Raw genomic sequence first — 22,613 nt, 5'->3', positions numbered from 1 at the left:
AATAGCTATGCAGTGATATTGCTCTTTGCCCATACATTCAATGGGATGGCATATGGAACTCTGTTAAATAAATTGGAGCAAATAGGGTTTGATATGAAACTGTTAATATGGATAATAAGGTGGCTAATGGACAGGATAATAGAGTAATACATAGGGGATATTGAATTCTAGAGAGGGCAGGTTACTAATGGTGTACTTCAAGGCACTGTATTGAGACTTCTACTGTTCTGTTATTTCCTGTATTAGTGATATAGGAAATGTGCAGTTGTTTGCTGATGATGCAAAACTGGGAAAAGAATAGTTAGTGATATAGAGATCCTGCAGGACAACTTAAATAGACTGGCAGCCAATAAAGACTGCCAGTTTAATGTGGTGTGTTGTAAAGTCATGCCCTCTAGGAAGAACAGATCACAACGTGCATACTACATTGATGGAACTTAATTACAGGAAATTTCTGAGCCAGAGATTTTGAAATGATTGTGAACAGGGAATTGAAGTTTAGAGGATATATTGGAAAGGTGGCCAAAACATCTTGTTAGATTACTTGGTTGTTGAAGAACATAGCAACAAGTAGGGATAGGGAAGTTATTCCTTTTTTATAAGGTCACATCTGATTATTATGCACAGACCTCCTTACCTAGATTTCTTGGGAATGGGAAGAAGGTGATGGAGAGGATCCAGATACAAGTGGAGATTGTAACAAGTCAGGAATACTCTCTTTGATAGTAGGTCTATGGGTTACAAAGGCTAGTTGATAGGTTCAGTATGATAGAAATGTAAATTATTAAAGGGATTTTATAGGAGTGCCACAAAAGACTTTTCAGTATGTGGCAAGAAGTAAAAGACTAAACAGTTATCCATGAAAATTAAAAAGGTGTGGTTACCAAGGGACTATACATTTTTGGAGAGTAGTGAATGGGTTTCCACAGGAGGTTGAGTGCATCACTGGTGAATAAGTTCAAGAAATATGATAGGTGTTGTGTAAATAAGGATCCGTGCAGTCCTCTCATACAGCAAGTGAATTCTGGAATTGGGTATTGGAATATAATACAGGGTGTCCCAAAATTCACGCAAGAAGTAATTTTGATAGAAAACACAGGTTTTTAATTAAAAATAGTAATTTCTTATTGATTCATAAAGTATACAGTATAGGGTTATGCATGGAATAGCATATCGGGTAAATGGCCTCGGCTTTGCTGGCACATACGCACTCTTTTGTTGAAATTTTCCACGACCGTTTTGCATAAATGTGGCTGAATTTCGTTGATACAGCGCTCAATTTCCTCCTTCAAGGCATGGGTGGTCGTGGGCTTGTTGGCATAAACCTTAGACTTCAAAAAACCCCAAAGAAAAAAGTCCAACGGCGTTAAGTCACATGATCTGGGCGGCCAATTCTGATCACCAAAACGGGAAATTACACGACCAGGAAATGACTCATGCAGTAATTGAATTGTTTCTCGGGCTGTTTTCTCTCTGATCAGGTTCAAGGCATTTAGCAATTTACAGACCAGTCAGTATCTTAGTATCCAAGGCAATATGGATAATCAAGATAGCCATATTGCCTCTGATTGAGGAGAGTGTCCATGCAGAATCAACTTGGACTTTTCAATTAAGGAGTATATGTGTGTGTGTGGAATTACAGGACAGATGATTGATAAGCTTAGGAGGCAGTACTTTGGCATGAGAATTTGCAAGGAATGAATGTTAGTAGTGCATGGATGATCATGAGTTGTTGAAAGGAAGCAATATCAAACTATATTCCCAAGGTCAAGCGATAGCAGTTTAATGCTGTTAAACTGCTATTTAATTTGTACATCAGAATACTGGAAATAATTTTGAGGAAAATATTAGGTAGTATAATAATTTATGAAGATGATATAAGAGAGCCTGCAGGACGATTTAAATAAGCCTACACTATGGGAAAAAGATAAGTACTCTACACAGATCTGTTCATCTGGGTTTCTTGAGGAGGAAGTGGTAGTGGATTGTATTCATGGGCAAGTGACTAAGAGGTGTGTGTGTTCTGCAGAATACTCCCAATGACAATAGATTGAGTGTTTGGGAATGGCAGAAGTTGGTTAATAGTGGAAAAGAGGAGATATGATGTAACCATTTAAGTTATTAAAATCGTTTTGTAGGATTGATGCAGAGAATTTTTCAGCACTGGGCTAGAAGAAGCAGCACAAGGGGTCATTTCAGAAAATTGAGTGAGAGAGTTGTTAGCAAGGGTCTCAGGGCTAGATTTTTTTTCATAAAGAATAGTGAATGAGTAGAATGGCTTGCCACTATGGTGTGGATGTGCTTTGTCAGTGAATGTGTTCAAAGAGATGTATGATAGATATTGTGTGGGTCCGCCATAATGAGGAGTCAGATTCCATGTAAGGTTCTCATGCAATAGTAAGAATAATGAATCCTCTGTGTAGCACAGTATTATTCTTCTATTTAATCATGTGTGACAGATCATAATCTGCCAGTCCTTAATGATTGCAGAGGTAGTTTTTATGTTCAAAGCAGATATTAATAGATCTACCAGATCTTTCTGTTTCAGGCACAGGAACTTAATACAGTCTAGATATGTAAGTAGATAAATCTTCTTTTTAAAAGAATGGATTAAAGTGGTTAGCTGATGTTCAGCTAACCACCTTAATGGTTAGCTGGATGTATGATTTTAAAGTAGCATGGAGATTATATTATGAAGAACTTTATTTTTTCAGATTTGCCCAGAATATAAAAGATGGAAATAGTTGTGATCTTGTGTGTCAAGATAAGGAAGTTTTTTTTTATATACTGTAGAGATTGTAGCCTCTAAAAAGGTCTGACAAAGATAACTGAGTTCTGTGGCAAGAGCTCTGCATTAGAACAAACAGCTGTCAATGTTTTGAGGATGCAATTTATTAGGTTGAATGATGGTATGGCTAATATTTTTGCATGTGCAGTCTTTCTGGAAAGAGACAACAATAATGAGTTGTTTGGAAGATATATAACTAGTATGTCTAGGAAGGGAAGATAGTTTTTATAAAATCACACATGTACCACAGTAAAAATTTATTGTACAAATATTTTGTTTTATGTATTGTAAGATAGACAGTGTGAGCAAAGAAACACAGTGAGGAATTTGAACAAAAATAGTATATGCATTAATTGGAATTCCTCTATATGTATAGTTATATTATCATTAGGTTAAAAACACTATTGGATGGAAAATATTAATAAAATAAAATACAGTCGAGGATAACAATCTCCCAACTTTAGGGATGGTAAGGCAGTCATTATGATTGAGGTTCAGACATTCGTTTAAACATAGGTCTATATAATACTTTGGTGTTTTCCTACCGGCACCCTATGGCTAGTGTTTTTGACTATGTTGTGCCAGGCCAGATTTGAGAGATTTGATAAGCTGGATACGGTCTTGATGTTCAGACATACATTTATTGACTGATTTTCCTTTTTGTCCATAGTAAGACAAGTTACCTGAACAGGATTCTTGCTATACATCAGGTGGCATCATTAGTGAAAGTTTGTCATTTGGAGAAGGTAACAGATTGTGAATTTGGTTGATGAGTTTTGAAGATAGTGATGAATTTTTTTCATAGCCTTTGCCACACATTCAGAGATGTTTGGTGCAGGAATCTTGTGGAGCTTGTCTTCCCTTGCATACTCTCTGGGAAGGTTGTTATTTTTGTGTTATTGTTGGGTTTGGTGACATCAAAACAAAGGTAATTTGATTACTGCATTTCAAGGCACAACATTGTAAAGAACATCAAGCTGATTGACTTTGTTTTCCCAAACCATCCATTTGACTATGGTACATAAATGATTTGTTTGCAATTTGGAATCAGAGAGCCAGAACTCCATTCTACAAAAAATCAACAGTTTTTAAATTCCTGAATTAAATTTACACTGGGAAAAGAATTGTCAAGAAGAATTTCCTTTCTGGATATGCATATCAAATGGGTGGATGGATCATTTTTTACTTCTGTCTGCTGAAAACTAACTTCAGGATAACATATTCATAACATCACTATTCATCTCAAAAGTACAGCATCATAAAATCCTTAGTGTTTAGAACACACAACATTTGTTCCTCTGAAGGATTGCTCAAAGAAGAACTGGAAACTATCAAACAGCTCTATTAAACTGGATATAATCCATTAAAAACAAATTTACAGTAAATGTAGTGGGCACCCCTAGGCAATTCTGACCACAATCTAGTGCTCATCTCCTCCCCCATGCAACAACGCTTACACAGCCACTCCCATACAAGAGTAGTTTGGCATTATAACAGTGCCAAGTGGGACAGCCTCCGCAACTTCTATGCCTCATTCCCATGGTTGGACTATTGCTTCCGACCTTCCAACCCAAACATATGCACTGAACTTATAACCAAAGTAATCCTCACTGGCATGGAAGCATACATTCCCCACAGTACTCTTACTTGCCATTCCCTAACTAAATTCTGGTTTTCCAAAAGATGCATCAAGGCTGTTCAAATAAAAAAAAACAAACACATATAACTGGCTCAAATCAAGAACTCCATTCTCCTTTAGAGCTTATACCCAAGTTCGAAATAAATGCAAAAAAAAAAAAAAAAAATCAATGCTTCCAAAATAGAGTTTGGAAGAGCAAAAAAGCAGGAAATTAGCAGCCTGTCCAAACAGCAGCTGAGCCTTTTGGTCTCACATCAAAGCAATCATCGTAACTTCTACCCAACACTATTCCCACCTCTATCATACCCAAATGGCTCTATTGCATCATCACCAACAGAAAAGGCCAATCTCTTGGCCTCACACTTTGCTTCCAATGCATGCATAATTGACAATGGCAAATGTCCTCCCACCATTCCAGAAGCCCAACATACAATGCCCACTATATCCTTTTGCCAGAAAGAAATCAGTAAAATATTCCAAATTAGACACAAAAGTCTCCTTGCTCTGATGGCATTCCTCTAATTGTCTTGAAGGTTTGTGCACCAGAACTGATTCCTGTCCTATGTCATCTGTATATACTGTCTTACTCCACTGGTATCTATCCCACAACCTGGAAATTGGCCTATATTCAACCCATTCCCAAGAAGGGCAACAAGTCACTGCCGTCCAATTACCACCCCATCTCGCTCACCTCAGTCCTGTCTAAAGTAATGGAAAAAAATCAATTCCCAATTCCTACACCACCTTGAAGGTATCTGTCTAATAAACTAATGCCAGTATGGATTCTGTCGCTGCGGATCAACAGATCTGCTCACATATGTCACCCATCTCTGGACAAATGCCATGGAGAAATTTGGTGAATCTCAAGCAGTTGCATTTGACTGGGTCTGGCATAAGGCAAGATGGCAGCTTACTAAGTAAGCTGCCATCGTTTGGTCTATTTCAAGACTTCTGTAGTTGGATTGTCAGCTTTCTGTCTTGCACACTATGTGTGGTGGTGGATGGTTCCTTATCCTCTTACCATTCAACTAATGCCGGGGTTCCACAAGGTTCTGTCCACTCACCAACATTCTTCCTACCATATATATATATCAATGACCTACTTCAGCTGACCTCCAACCCAATACACAGTTTTGCAGACGACAGCACATTGCACTCCTCCCTTTCTTTTGATAAACCTTATTCTACACAACTCACCTCAACCTACAGAACATCAGCCACCACTGCCCTCAATCCTAATCTCCAAGCCATCGTCCAATGGGGTTCAGATAACTTAGTCAATTTCAATGCTAATAAATTCTAGTAGTCTTATTTCTCATAAAAAAAACAAACAAACCATTTTCTCCCAGTATTATTTTTGACAACACCCAATTTCCAGACAATTTGAGATTTCTTTTCTTGTAATTACCCTGACATCAAACCTCTCCTGGCATAAACACATCGCAACCATTGCATCCTCAGCTTCTAAAAAACTAGGATTTCTCTTTTTCTCAAGATATTACTTTACCCCCGAACAGCTGTTAACCTTATACAAATCACAAATCCACCCAGCCATCGAATACTGTTCTCACATATGGAGTGGGGCCACCAAAAGCTCTCTCAAAATGTTTGACTCAATACAGAGGTGAACAATCAGACTTATTAGTAACCCATCTCTTACCAACTCACTCCCCCCCACTTTCACACAGATGATTGGTCTCTGCACTGTGTGTATTCTACAAATATCTCCATGGAAAATGTTCATTCAAAATAACATCAATAATTTCCCCACTTAGTACTAAGCCCCCCTCCCCCAATGGTGTCTTCACCTTGTGGTGGTGGCAGGGCTTGCATGTCCCAATGACCATGAGAGCAATGCTGGCGATAGTTATTCTACCAGTAGGAGGCCAACAACCTCATCTTGTAAAAATCTTATTTGTTAGGCCATGCACCAAATAAGCCTCAATATTGGACTGTACAAGAAGGAACTCGACTTGTTGCTTGGAATAAAGGATTAAGATTTGGAATGTGGAATGTCAGAAGCTTATATAGAACAGGTGCACTGCAAAGTTTAAGTGATGAACTTAAAAAATATAAAATGGATATAGTGGCAATTCAGGAAACTAGATGGATTGATAGTGGTGAACACAAATTAGATTTATTATATGATGGAAATATCACAGGAAGGCATGAACTAGGAACAGGATTTATGATACAAAGAAGGCTATGGGATTCACTCATAAGTTTTGAGGACATCAACAAAAGACTCTGTAAAATATGACTGCTAACAAAAAAGTTCAAAATGACCTTAATTAATGCACATGCACCCACAGAGGAAACTCATCAAGATACCAAGGATGAATTCTGTGATACTCTAGAAGGAATAATTGATGAAATACCAAATAATGACATAATTATACTTTCAGGAGACCTTAATGCAAAAATAAGAAGAGAAGAAATTATAGACAAACAATCGGAAACAATAGCCTACATGAAATCTCAAATGTCCGATGCTACTTATTATCAGATTCTTGGAGATTGCAATTTAGCAATCTCCAAGAATCTGATAATAAGTAGCATAACATTTATGAGGAGAGACATCCATAAGCAAACATGGATTAACCCACAACCAAATTGATCATATTTTAATAGAAAAAAAAGATTTAGAAGCAGTATTCAAACTGTTAGAAACTATAGGGTTTCTAACAGTTTGCGATTCAGATCATTATTTGGCAGAATCAGTAATGAAAATAAAACTTAACAAAAACTATTTCAATAAAAAATAAACATCCTAAACTCAAGATTGATAATCTGAAAAACAATAAGATAAGATCAAACCACTCTAGTGAAATAAAAGCAGAGCTTAATAATGTTTAAGAAACTGGAAATATTTGATCTATGGAATCTATTAAGTGTTGCATAAACAGAGCATCTGAAAAAAGTTTTAGGGTTCCAAAATATTTATTTCATACATAATAAATGGTTTAATAACAAAGAAGCAATAGAAATGAAAAAAGAAGCTAAGCTTAAATGGTTTCAGAACCAACAGGACAACTATCAAAACTATAGATCTGCTATCAGAGAAAAAAAGACTATATCTAAAAGAATTGATAAAACTGATAAAGAGAATAAACATAAAAATGCAAGGAACTTTTTTTTTTCAAGGCATAAATAAATTAAAGACAGGCTATCAATCAAGAACTGGAATAATTAATGATAATAAAGGACAAATTATTGCAAATGACAAACAGATGGTGGAGGGAATAGTCATACCCTGACTTACACGAATCCAGAGTTACGCGGTTTCTTATATATACGTATTCCCATCATGTCTCACCACTAGTCGTATCTTTCCGGCACCGGCCGCATTCGCCAGTGTCGCACATGCTGTGAACAAGCACTGACGTGTTTTGCACAGTCTCCATTCATACACAATTTTTATAGTCTACAAACCTTGCAATTGTTTAATGTTATGTTCTTGATAAAAATTTTATCACATAAAAATAATAATGTCACCCAAAAGAAGCAAGTCCGATTCTTCTACAGCTAGTAAGACAAGAAAAAACATTCAAAGCATACTACACACGCCGTTCATTTGCAAGTCTGAATGAAGCTATGAGGCAAAATGAGCAACTGTCTGTTAAAGAGTTTTGGAAACGGTTTAATGTTTTAGATGCTGTAAGGATTATTGGAGATTCTTGGGTTGTCTCTGATATTGGAGACACCCTTCAGTAGCAAAGAGACCGAAACCTCAGATCCAGTTTTACCAGAAAAGCACATGACAATTGCAAAATTAACAGAAGGCCTCAGCTTAATTAAGAAAGGTTTACAGATTTTGGAGGACATAGATTCTAACGAGGAATGAATTGTAGCCACAAGGCAAGGAATAAAAAAATCACTGGCTTGCTATGAAGAAATTTTGCCTGACAAAAAAAAAGACATTATGTTGTCAAACGAATCTATTAGATTTTATGAAACCATTGACATCGAAATAACTTTCTTTTTTTTTATGTATGAAAAACTACAATTATGATTATATTTCTTAAAAAATATAGGTGTTTTTGTAAATCTTTGGTCCCAATTGTATGTTTGTATATATAAATTACATGCAACATTATACCCCGAGTTACACGAATTCGACTTACGTGCTTTTCGTCTCACCTACTGCGTAACTTCCGGGGTATCACTGTATTTCAGACAGCTACTAAACTGCCAAAATCCCAAAGCAACATTCCTAGCCAGAATTTACTCTACTTGTGAACCAGAAGTCAAAGAGCCATCATTTAGTGAAATAGAAACAAGCATTAAAACTCTTACAAAATAATAAAGCTGCAGGATTTGATAAAATTTATCAAATTTATCAAATAGGAGTTGGCTAAGGATAGGATAAAATGGAGAATTGTGGTGCTTGAGGCTAAGAACCTTAAGGGTTTGTGAAACTTAAGAAGAGGTACTAAGCTTGTTGGAACACGTGCAGCTGCTGCTCAACGTCCTAGAGGAAGATCCCGCAGAAGATGGATGGATAACATTGAAATGGACATGAAAGAGCTGAAGCTGCGAAACTGGAAGGAGTTGGCTAAGGATAGGATAAAATGGAGAATTGTGGTGCTTGAGGCTAAGAACCTTAAGGGTTTGTGAAACTTAAGAAGAGGTACTAAGCTTGTTGGAACACGTGCAGCTGCTGCTTAACGTCCTAGAGGAAGATCCTGCAGAAAATGGATAACATTGAAATGGACATGAAAGAGCTGAAGCTGTGAAACTGGAAGGAGTTGGCTAAGGATAGGAAAAAATGGAGAATTGTGGTACTTAAGGCTAAGAACCTTAAGAAGAAGAGGTACTAAGCTTGTTGGAACACGTGCAGCTGCTGCTTAACATCCCTTCACAGTGCACCTTTAAACCCACACAACAAGTTCCTTCTCCTTCTTCATCCCTGCAACTGCTGTACTATGGAGCAGTCTCCCCCCGTCATGTTCCCCAAGGAATACAATATACAGTCATTCAAATCAAATGTGAACAAGTACCTTCTTTTTCCAACCCATTGCCCATATACAGTACTAATGTACTATAGGTTGATTGACCAACCTCTCGTGTATGGGCTCAACATAAAAATAGTGTCCAAGCTCAGCAAGTGGGTTCCTCACGAACTGATGAACAACAATCGAAGAGATTGCGTCAACATCTGCACTGCTCTTCATTCTCAAGAGGTTCCATCTCTATTTTTAAGTTGCATAGTCACAGTGATGAAAAATGGATATTTTACAAGAATGTTAAGTGCCAAAGGCAGTGGGTTCGTTCAGGGGAGCAGGCTAAACCTCAGTCAAAACAAGACCTTCATCCTCTGAAGGCTTTAAGTGTTTGGTAGTATATGACTGGTATTATATACTTTGAACTCTTGCCACAAAACCAAACAATCACAGCTGAAGTATACTGTGAACAACTCGATCAGTTGAATGAAAAACTGAAAGAAAAGAGGTATTCTCTGGTCAATCAAAAAGGTGTTTTTCACCATGATAACACATGCCCTCATAGCACATGAATCACCTGTACCAAGATTGAGGAACTCGGCTGGGAAAAGCTTTCACATCCTCCATGTTCTCCTGATTTTGCACCTTCAGATTACCACTTATTTCAAAGTTTGCAACATTTCATTAATGAATAACAATATGATACATTAGAGGCACTGAAATTCAGCCTATGTGACTTCTTTGCATCCAAACCTGAATTCTATAGAAATGGCATTATGAAGCTTTCACAACGTTGGAAGAGAGTTGTTGATTCAAATGGAGAATATGTACTTATTAAATTAGCAAGTGATTTATCTTTTATATATTTTCAAAACATTACTTTTGGAATTATTATTATTACATGATGCTTAAGGGTCTGGGGTGCTTAAGGGTCAAAGCTGTATAACTGAGAGGAGACCTCCACATAGCCTTTAAAGGAATGCGGAGAACCGACCAGGGCTTCTGACTTAATGTCCAATCCTCACCTTCTCGTGCTGCACCCTGTTGGGTATCTACTTTGATACTGAACGTACGAGGATGGGCTGGCAATTTGGGATTTAGCCGACCAAATTGTATTCTTATTGGTTAAACCAAAATAAAAAAATGATGGTACAACATGACAAAATTTCATGCCGGCTGGGGCGTCGCCCGGTTAAGCAAGGCCGCGTTGTTTTCGCCAGGGAACCAGGGCGAACAGCGAAAAGTCAGCTACTGGAACAAATCTGAAAACAAACCCCAACTCAACATCACCAGAGTTAAAAATCGGTACTATCAATGTAAGAAGCCTGAATGGCAAAGAAATGGAGCTAGCTGAGGAATTAGATAAGTACCAGATCGACATAATAGGAGTGACTGAAACAAAAAATGACCAAAACTGGTGAGATCTTTCTGAGCAATAAATACAAAATGTTATATTCAGGCAATGACAATCAAGGAAAAGGAGTAGCCATAGTATTCAACACAAAATACGAGGCTAATCTTCTTGAATAGCAGTCAGTCTCAAGAGTAGAGTAATGTGGGCAAATATGAGAATGGGGAACTGGACAATGAGACTTATTTATGCCTATGGTCCCACAGAAGGTTCTACTACGGTAGAAGTGGAGGAATTTTTTGACTCTCTAGAAAAAGCAACTGACACAATGAAAAAGGAAAAGTTGGACATTGTTGGGGATCTAAATAGCAGAGTAGGAAATGATTGTGAGACATACAAAAATATTTTGGGAAAATTTGGAGAAAAGTGCAAAGTTAATAATAATGGCAAATATCTGTTGGATTTCTGCTCAGGACATGGACTGGTTATTACTAACACCATGTTCCAACATAAAAATGTGCACAAATTCACATGGAGAGAAGAGGCTAGGAATAAGAAATTAGGAATATGTTATTGTTGATAGTGATGTTTTCTCCCTGGTGCAGGACACCAGAGTGTACAGAGGATTTGAAATTGGAAGTGATCACTATTTAGTCTTGAGCAGGATAAAATTGAATTTCATATTGAAAAGAATAACATGTAAGAAAGTTTTAAAGCGAATAAAAGTTGAGCAGCTCTCAGATGTGAACTGTAGACTAAAATACAGAAATATTATTGAAAAGAAAATGAAAGAGTTTGAGAACAGGAATCAAACCTTGGAGATTCAGTGGCAAACTCTGAAGGAAACATTGATTGATTCTGCCAGAGAGGCATGTGGTGAGGTTGTGTGCAAGGATAAAAAAAATCAGAACTCCCTGGTGGACACAGGAAGTTAAAGAAGCAGTGAAGGAAAAGAAGAAAGCATATCAAAAGTTCCTGGCAAATAAGTCAGCTTTTACTCTTACAGAATACAGAGACAAATGTAAGAAAGCTAAACAGTGTGTAAAACTAGCTAAACAAAAGTCATGGGAGGACTTTGGCAAGAATATAGAAAATAAATATCAAGAAGGTGGCAAAATATTCTGCAGTTTGTTGAAGAAGCTTAGGAATGGAGGAAAGAGTGCTGTAAAAGGAGTTAGAGATGATAAAGGTGACATGAAAACAGGAGAAAAAGATATCCTTGAAGTATGGAGTAATTACTTAGAAAAACTGCTAAATGAAACAAGCAGTGATGACAGCACAGTGATAAAAAAAACACTGACCAGGCATGCAGTCAGGAATACATATCCATACTTGAAGTAGAAAAAGCCATCAAAGGCTTGAAATGTGGAAAGGCAGCAGGAGTAGATGATATTCGACCAGAAATGCTGAAGTATGGTGGTATAAAAGTCTTACAGTGGCTGCACTGCATAGTTCAGAATGCCTAGACAGAGGGACGAATTCCTGATGATTGGAGTAGAGCTCTCATAGTACCCATATATAAAAAGGGAAATAAAACTGAATGTGAGAATTACAGAGGTATTTCCCTACTGAGTGTTCCTGGCAAGATCTATGCAAGTATACTTGAGAAACGGTTGAGAAGAATTGTGGAAGAAAAGCTTGGTGAAGAACAAACTGGATTCAGGCCAAATAGAGGCTGTCAGGATCAGATCTTCACTTTACGACAAATAGTCGAGAAAGCATGGGAATATAACAGAGATCTGTATTTAAGTTTTGTCGATTTGGAAAAGGCATATGACAAGGTGCCAAGAGAGAAGCTATTCAATACGCTGCCGTTATATGGTGTAAATGGGGCATTATATCAAGCAATACTTAGTCTTTATTTGAGTTGTAAGTCAACAGTTAGAATTGAAGGAAGTACAGGAAGATGGTTTAATGTTAAATCTGGTGTGAGACAAGGATGTACATTATCCCCTCTGTTATTCATTATCTATATGGATCACATTATGAAGGAAAGTGGTATTAAACCTGGTATCAAAATTGGAGATGTTAATGTCAGCTCTTTGCTTTATGCAGATGATGTTATACTTCTAAATAAATCCGCTACAAGTCTGCAAGATTCTCTGACTAAATTGAATAGCTGTTGTAATAGATATGATATGAAGGTCAGCAATAAAAAGACAAAGACCAATGAAAATAGGCAGAATCATTGAAAATGTCAAGTGTGTTGTGAATGGAGAACCTGTGAAACAAGTAAAACATTTCAGCTACTTAGGCACAATTTTTACTGAAGATGGTAAATTAAATATGGAAATAGACAACAGAATCAACAAAGCTGGTATGGTAGGAAGTCAATTGAATAAATTTATATGGAATAAGAGAGAAATTAGCCAAAACACTAAATTAGCGGTATACAAAACAGTATTCGAGCCAATTTTAACTTATGAATCTGAGAATTGGATCAGAAGTAAAACACTTGACCAAAGACTAGAGACTGCAGATATGAAAGTCCTGAGAAAGATTAGAGGGCACAAACAGATGGCATCAATGTCAATATCATATTAAAAACGAGGATATTAGGAAAGAACTTGACATTGTCAGCATCCAGGAGTGTGTTAGCAGAGCTAATCTCAGGTGGTATGGTCACTTAAATAGAATGGGAGAGGAAAGATTAGCAAAACAAGTGTTCTCTGCCAGGTTGGCAGGAAAACGACCCAGAGGAAGACCAAGATATAGGTGGATTGATACGGTACAAAGTGGCTTAGAAGATAGAAATATAAGATCTGGTAATGTTGGGTTCTTGACAAGTAACAGACTGATTTGGAGGAAAATTGTAGATAGGAAGTTAGTAATGATGTAATTTTTTCATGTAGTACTGTCATATCCTGTACACCCCTTGAGGGTACATGGCAGGAATTTGATGATGATGATGACTTTACTCTTCCCTTCTTTCACTAGAGGTTAGGTGTAAACCTAACTTTTTAGGCTAGTGTAAACATCAAACAATGCAGTTATGCTGTAGCTTACATGATACTTCCAGGGAGTCCCAGGGACTCATTGAGGGAGGGCACCTACTCTACAATCTGTCTCCACCACTCAATCCACTAACTACAATGAACTGTAACTACCATCATCATCTACACCAATGCCATCTACTGGTCACCACCACTGGTATTTTCAGACAATTACAAACATCCATGCCCATGGTAGGATTCGAACCTGCAGCCTTTTGCTGGAGAGCAGATATACTAACCATTCGACCAACCAAACCTGATATATAGTATAGCCAGACTGTTGGCTTGACTACATCCATGGTGAGTGCTTTTTTCCTTTAGGTGTTTTATATAGAAACAAGATGTTAGAGGCTTGTAGTATTATCTGGTGTATTTTTTTTCTTGTAAAATAACTTGAATATGTAGTGAATTTGAATAATTCAAATATATTATAGGGAATTGTGGTTTATGGTCAAGCATCTTTGGATTTTTGTGGGTAAGATTTTTTTTTTTTTTTTTTTTAAGTCAAAACAGTTTGTAATGAAAGGGGGGGGGGGGTTGTCCTGTGTTGTAGGACAAGTGATTTTGTTAGGTGTCATTCAAGTTTGTTTGCGCTTTCAACTATAAGACACAATAGGTCAGATTGGATTTGTAAATTTTCAGGGATATCTTTGGTGTTTAATATTTTTAATAATTTATGCAAGTTTTTCTTTTCTGAATTTGTCGGATATTTATTTATAATCCTAAAAGATTGTTCTACTTATCTGATTATGGATCAAGATCCCACTGATTTGTTATTACGGCAAGTCATCATCAAATTCCTGATGATGTACTACAGCGCCTCTGTAACGCAATTGGAAGAACGACGGTACATTGCACCCTTCAATCGGAATAGGCCTAAGTTCGATTCTCGTCGCGACGGGAGGAATCTTTATCTGGATGATTTTCAATCGAAGGTGAGTTAGCCGATCTCATATGGAGGTAGCAGGGTTTTTCATCCCGCATACAAACAAATCGGCCCTTCAGAACACATGCAATTTACAGACATAGAATGCCAGTTGTGGTGGAGGTGGGCGTTCATGGAGATGATTCGTAGTAGAGGTTCGTTGTAGTGGTTGAGACAGTTGTAGGTGTCCTCCCACGATGAGTTTTTGGACTCCTTGGAGGTGTCAAGAATAATAATAAAAAAAAGTACCCTCAAGGGGGCGTACAAGTCAGGACTGCCATATCTCTGGATACCCTGTTACACAAGATTAAATGAACAAGTACTGTACTGCATAGAAAAGTTATAAGTTGGATTTTTTATAATTAGATATAAAGCACTCTCCATAAATTCAATAAGTATGGCTGCATTAATTTGTCCAAGTTTGTTTGACAACCTTTTTACACATCTAGTCAACTTCTTTTCCCTATATCCACCCTTAAATAGAAATAATTCAGTTACAACTTGAATTATTTCTATAGTTGTATTGTTAATGTTTTTGTGTTCTGTACTAGTTACATATTTGTGCTCTGAAGATGGTGGTTTGAAATGCTGCAGAATAATAGTAACGGTGTAATAACCAGGTTTCACGAGTTCACAATTTTGAAATGACTTGGAACACATTGAACAAAGAATATTGTCAATAAAAAGACCATGTTCAGAAAAACTTATCTTGTACAAACATAGGATGTTACCTAAACTTTGACTCGTATCATCTTTACACTAAAAAAAAAAAAACATTGATTCCACTTACACAATTCTTTGATTGCATTTACACAATGCATGCAAATATACAACTGCCTATGAAGATTTAAATAGCAAAATTATGCACTAGAAACAGATTTTCTTAAACCAGTCTTATCTCTAATAATTATGTTGACCTGCAAGCTCAAATTAATGTTCTTCATAGAAAAGTTCTAAATTCCCCATATATTCTCTGTGTGGGGAAAAAAAAAAAGCCATAAAATACTGTATATATATTTAATTATTTGAATTAAAGTTGTCTTTACCAGTCACCTAAAACTATTGAACCATTTAATAATCATATCAAGAAATTCTTCAATGTTGCAACGTGGCTGCTTCCCCTATCAACCAAACTTGATTCCATTTATTATTGGCTTGATCAGATCACTAGATCATTACACTATCACAATTGCCATGTTTCCATTTCAAAAAAAAAAAAAAAAAACATGCAACCACAGAAGTAGCTACCCACACTATCAAATGTAACCACATTCCCCAAACAGAAAAGTAAGTATTCTTAATTTTTAAAATAATCAAAAGCAATAGCAATAAAACCTAGTTGGCTGAGTGGAGTGGTTAGTGTATCTTCTGCTCTCCAACCCACAGGCCACAGGTTCTAGTCCTAGTATGGGCCTGGATGTTTGTGATTGTCTTTAGGTGGAAGATGAATTTCACTGCCCTGTGATACCATTGCCCCACTTGTTTGGAGGCCTGAAGTGGCTTCAGAAAGCAAATTCAGGTTTCTTCTTTGGTGTCTAGAGCAGGTTGTTCAGTCTTTCTTAAAAAAATTAATTACAAAAAAAAAATATATATATATATGTTAAAAGTATTAATGACTAAAGACCGAGATTAACATAAAAAGTTTTAATCACACAGTTTTGTCTAGCATAGACTTCTTCAGGTGCTGAAAAACATATAAGAATCCCAGTAAGGAACTCTAGAGGAACTGGATCTTAACAGTATTAAAAAACGCAGCAAAAACACTGTAAAGGCTAAAGCCTAGGTGAGTTTAAAAAGAACAATCTCCAACTGTATTATTCATCACATGCGTGCATCCACGATCTCATGCACACCAATATGGAATCGCACAGCTGTAGCAGTCTGATAAGTTGTAGCTTAAATTACTATTACTATGAACAGGGTTTAGCATTATTTCTTTTGACTCCGAGATTTTTCTTTCTATCTCATCATAACAACGGTGAAGATTGTTAGACTTTTCTCCGAGTATTGAAAGGGCGGGCACTCATTTGAATTTACTGAAAACAGGACCTGGCTAGATAAGGCACTGGCTTAAGTTCTTTTGCAGTTGATGTCTCTTTGGTGTTCTTCGATATGGAATTCGATTGATTTTTCCGTCTGTCCAAAGTAAGGTTTACCATAATTGCAGAAAATTTGATAAACACCTGGATATTTGAGATCATTATGATTAGTCTTTGATCGACCAAGTAAATCTTCCTATAAACATATATATACTGTATATATAAATTAAAGATACCAAGAAATTATATTATTATACTTGGTTTAACCTTTATCCAAGTGTAATCAAACAAAGTTTGCATCTGAAGTATTTTCAGGACTGGGGCAAGTTGTGGTAAAGGTGGTATGATTTCACTTGCCTTTGTATCCCATAATGCAAAGTACATCTCCTTGCTGACAATGTATAATGCTATGCATTATGAGAAGGGTCACTACCCAGACCGGTTTCAACCTTTATTGAGGTCTCATCAGTGGGAGCCAGACCCAGAAGTGATACCAAAGTTGAAGTAATACAGAAGTCATATTTTTCACATACGAGTTGCCAAAAGGTGCCACACCTTATTATTAAAATACTCTGGATTAGAGAGTTAGTTGTTGCAAGTTTTCCCACTTGGTTATACTATAAATTAAAGATACCAAGAAATTATATTATATACTTGGTTTAATCCTTTATCCAACTGTAAGCAAACAAAGTATGCCTGAAGTATTTTCAGGACTGGGGAAACTTGTGGTAAAGGTGGTATGACTTCACATCACTTGCGTTAGTATTCCATAATGCAAAGCACATCTCCTTGTGGACATGTGACTTATTATTATTATTACTCCAAGACGTCATGGAGTCAAAGACTCATCTGGGAGGTCCTTTTATCTCTCACACACACACAGCTCATCATACCATGTCTTAAACACACTCAAACTCCTTGCAGACACCACTCTCAGGCAAGGCATTCCAATCATTTACAACTCTGCACGAAAAAAACCTGCCTCTCACTCCCCTACTCACACCCTCTTTATACAGTTTCCAGGGATGACCTCTGGTTCTCCCCTGATCTCTGACTATTTTCTGTAGAACTTCTCCAGCATTGATCCTATAACAACCCCTTACCAACTTGTAGGTCTCTATCATATCTACCCTCTTCCTCCTATCCACCAGACTGCAAATTACATCTTCTCAATCTTTCCTCATATTCGACATTCCAGAGGTCAGAAACTACCTTAGTCAGTCGCCTTTGGATATGTGACACATACATTATATATGACACATACTTGTGACACATAATACGGTGTAACACCTTTTGGCAACTCGTGGAAAATATGACTTCTACATTACTTCAACCTTGATATCACCTCTGGGTCTGGTTCCCACTGATGAGACCTCAATAAAGGTCAAAACCGATCAGGGTTGTGACCCGTCCCATAATAACATGTATAATGTATAGCATTATACATGTCTGGAAGGAGATGTGCTTTGCATTATGGGATACTAAGGCAAGTGATGTGAAGCCATACCGCCTTTACCACGAGTTGCCCAAATCCTGAAAATACTTCAGGTACAAACTTTATTTGCTTACACTTGGATAAAGGATTAAACCAAGTATATAATATAATTTCTTGGTATCTTGAATTTATAGTATAACCAAGTGGAAAAACTTTCAACAAATATATATATAATCAATTAAAATGGGGGGAGAGATCCTTAGTCCACTTATGGTACAAAGGTACTATAGGTTTAAAAATAACTTTTCATGGGTGGGAGCAGCATAAAAAATAAAATATAAAATAACCTAATAAATAATACATTTATTTTATTCCTCTGGTGACATTTCTCTGTTACTTCAGGTTTTGTATGCAATAATATTAACTACATGTTGAATTATTATTTCAGTCAGTATTTGAGTTTTTAATGTAATTCCTTTCTACTTACATATTTTCAGTACTTTAATTTGATATTTTCATAAATATTTTTAGGGGTAACATTAGAGAGTGGGAAACGGTATTCCCAAGTGGTGGATACCTCCTATCACATGTCGATGGCAGCATTAGAACCCCCTGTGAGAGGTGAGTATTTAAATTTTGCTGTTCGTTTTCTGTACATAATATTATAGTGAAGAATTATTCAAATTAAGCAGATATTGAATCCAACATTATTTCAAAGCCAAATAGAGAAACTACAAGTGTTTCATGCCGAATATAGAAACTATAAAAGTTTCGGCGGATCCAAGCGTAGGCAAACCTTTCATGACAAGGTAAACTCGTAGTAAAGGTGGAGTAAGCTCTGATCACTATCTTTAGTATTTCCCATAATGTAAAACACATCTCCTAGCGGACATGTATGTTGTTATACATTATGGGGGGATCACTTCCCAGACCGGTTTCGATGTTTGTTGAGGTCTCGTCAGTGGGAGCCAGACCCAGATGTAAATTGTCAGGTTGAAGTGATACAGAACTTATACTTTACCATACAAGTTGCCAAAAAAGGTGTCGCATCACAAAAGGCACCAACAATTACTGAAAAGAGAGAGCCAAAAGGCTTCACTTTGGCAATGCAAAATTATTCAAATTAAGTGGATATGAATCCAACATTATTTCAAATCCAAATAGAGAAACTACAAGAGTTTCTAGGGGTAACACTTGGATAAAGGATGCTGAATATAGAAACTATAAAAGTTTCGGTGGATCCAAGCGTAAGCAAAACTTTCATGACACTCGTCTGGTAAAGTATAAGTTCTGTATCACTTCAACCTGAGTATTTTCATCTGGGTCTGGCTTCCACTGATGAGACCTCAACAAAGGTCAAAACCAGTTCTAGGTAGTGACCCCCCCCCCATAACGTATAACATCATACATATCCACTAGGAGGATGTGTTTTACATTATGGGAAATACTAAGGATAGTGATCAGAGCTTACTCCACCTTTACTACGAGTTGCCCCTGTCATGAAAGGTTTGCTTACGCTTGGATCTGCTGAAACTTTTATAGTTTCTATATTCGGCTTGGAAATAATGTTGGATTCAATATCCACTTAATTTGAATAATTTTGCATCACCGAAGTGAAGTCTTTTGGCTCTTTTTTTCAGTTATAGTGAAGAATTTATGGAGACACAACAGTGTTAGAATAATTACTGTACTTAACATTAAGCAAGTAACAATCGACGTTTCACCCTCTGTATTGAGGTCATCATCAGGAAACATGTACAATATGCAAACCACATGGCGTTGTGCTATACAAAAGTAAAATGAATCTAAATGTTTGTTAATTGTTTATCCTAGCCTGACCTCTGGTGAGAAAAAAACAGAACTACAATTAAACAATTTCTACAATCCTCCTTGAGATTTTCTTCTGTCTGGGATTGTTCTGGTTGCTAATGGGTTGAAGATGGGTCCTTCACATTCTTGGAATAATTAATTCATCATTTTTGTTCACATTTGGATGGTGTTTTAGCATTTCACAAGCTTTGAATTTTCTTTAAAACCAGGTTTTGGTGCAGTGTAAGGACTTCTTGCCTTTCCAGTCAATTCTGTGGCACGTTTGCAGTGCGTGGTCTGATAGGTCTGTTTTACCATAGTGGAGGTATTTAATGTGACATTTGTGTTCATCTATTCAATTGGAATGGTGCATCTGTTTCTCTTATGTAAGGTAAGTTGCAGGTACATTGAATTTTGTACACTCCTGGGTGGACAAGGTATGGAAGAGGATCTTTGGAGGAGCTAAGTAAATTCTTAGTTTTGTCAGGAGTCTGAAGGTTGTCTTGATGTTGTATTTAAGTAGTGTTCTATCTATTTTTTATGAAATGCCCATAATGTAGGGTATGGCTATGGCATTCTTGTAATCTTTTTTTGCTTTTAATGGCATTTTTATGGAGGATCTTGTGAACTGTTTTTTAAAAAATGACTACAATAAAAAAAAAAAAAACAGACAGAAGAAAATCTCAAGGACTGTAGAAATTGTTTAATGTAATTCCATTTTTTTTTTCTCACCAGAGGTCAGGCATGAATAAATGATTAACAAACGTTTTAGATTCATTTTACCATTCATTTTACATAATGCCTGCAAAGAGCTATTTTAAATATTGAAAAGAAGAAAAAAAAAGTAACCAAATAATGTATTTGGTGAAAATGAATCGAAATTTTTTAAAATCTCTATTTCATATATTTACTTGGCCTGAAGATCTGGAAGATTTTGGGTTAACCTTTCAATGAATATTTTAATAATAGTTGCAGTAAATTTGAGAGTGGATGGTTGTAAGACATTAGGAAGATAGGAGCCATCAACATAAAGAGTATCATTGGAAAGAAAATCAAACATACAAAATCATTCATTCAAAAAAGAACAGCGAGAAATAAAGGCAGGTATCCATTTTTCACAAAACTGCTTGAAATTGTAGCTAGCCACTAAGATTTTAGCCAAATGACTAATAAAAAGCAAGTTGAAGTAATCAGTAAATCCCTTTACTGTGTATAATTTATTGATGATAAATATGAATGGCTTTTCTCTGCAGGACTTGATTCTAGATAAATCAGTGGATAAATGATATTTTGCAACCAGGAAAAGACACTTGGGGGGGTGGCATAAGAAGCCCTTCTGTAAATTGAACAGTGTTAGTGTTGTACATTTTTAAACTTATGTAAAGGAAAGAATCTTTTTGCTTCATTATGTTTAAGGTAGTATGAATTAAAGAACATGTTGCTTTTGTCATAATTTACAGATTAAATGACAAAACTAATCAAAAATATTTATATAAATTAGAATTTATAAATAATTATAAACTTATAAAATGGAATGTGAGAATTAGAGGAATTTTCCCATTCATTGAGGAAATTCCTCTAATTCCACATAAGATTTATGCAGGTGTTACTTGAATTGGGTCAGAAAAATTGTGCATGAGAAATGTGGAGAAGGACAAGCTGAGTGTAGGCAAAATAAGGCTTGTCAAGATCATATTTTCACTTATTTGAGAAATCATGGGAATATAACAATGTTCTGTACTCAGTCTGGAAAAGATGCATGTCAAGTTATTGAGGTAGGATAAATGAAACATTTTACAGAGCAATATGTAGCCTTGGGATTACTTAAGAGTCAAAGCCAGATAATGAGGAGGAGACCTCCACATCTGGCTTTGACTTAGTGGATACATAACTGGTGCACCCAGTTAGGTATCCACTAAATACCGAATTAATGAGTAAGGATGGGCTAGCAATTTGGGACTTATGTGACCAATTGTACTCTCCATTGTCTTAAACCAGAAATAAAAATGAGATTTCTTCCAGCTAGGGCATCACCTGGTTGAACAAGAACACCCATAAGTACAGGATGTTATATTCAGGCAATAACAATGAAACTTATTGGTGCCTATGGTCTAACAGAAAGTTCTAAGAAAGAAATGGACGAATTTTTTGTCATTGGAGCAGGCAGCTGACACAAATAAAATGGAAAAAGTACTTAAATTAAGGGGATAAAAATCCCTTATTATTTTACAGCCAGTATGCAAAACTCTGAGATCGAAAACTACGATATAAGAGTTTCATGCCAAAGAACTATCGGCGAATCCAGGCATAAGTGAACACCTGGTAGTACAACACCAAGACAACTTGAAGCAAAGGTGGAGCAAGATTCCTCACTATCCTTGATATTTTCTCATAATGTAAAACACAGCTGCTAGGAGATGTAATACTGCCTTACATTATGAGGAGAGGTCACTACCCAGACCAGTTTCAACCTTCAGGGATTTTTATCCCCTTAATTTAATTAACTTTGCCAGAAAAAATGGCCATTTGGCTTTTTATCTTAGTTATAATATATGGGCACACCTTTCTGACATTCATATAGTGAAGGTATGTAAGTTCTTTTCACTTAAACTTTGATATCATCCAGGTCTATCTACTCACTGATGAGACCTCAAAAAAAGGTTGAAACCGGTCTGGGTAGTGACCTCTCCT

The 22,613-nt window shown here is 36.5% G+C and overlaps 1 protein-coding gene across 1 annotated transcript in view; it reads left to right on the top strand.

Moving 5' to 3' along the window:
- The window catches only part of LOC150101851 (uncharacterized), a 126,182-nt gene that overhangs the window by 21,291 nt on the left and 82,278 nt on the right, over positions 1-22,613 (top strand). The window contains exon 2 of the mRNA XM_090400678.1: positions 18,645-18,734. Within this exon, the coding sequence (XP_090256804.1) occupies positions 18,645-18,734 (90 nt within the window). The remainder of the gene's footprint in view (positions 1-18,644; positions 18,735-22,613) is intronic.

The sequence above is a fragment of the Typopeltis vanoorti genome, chromosome 11, assembly GCF_054136105.1.
Source record: "Typopeltis vanoorti isolate ZY-2024b chromosome 11, IOZ_Tvanoo_1.0, whole genome shotgun sequence".
Taxonomy (NCBI): domain Eukaryota; kingdom Metazoa; phylum Arthropoda; class Arachnida; order Uropygi; family Thelyphonidae; genus Typopeltis; species Typopeltis vanoorti.
The sequence above is the reverse complement of the archived record's forward strand: the minus strand, read 5'-3'. Positions and strand labels throughout refer to the sequence as shown.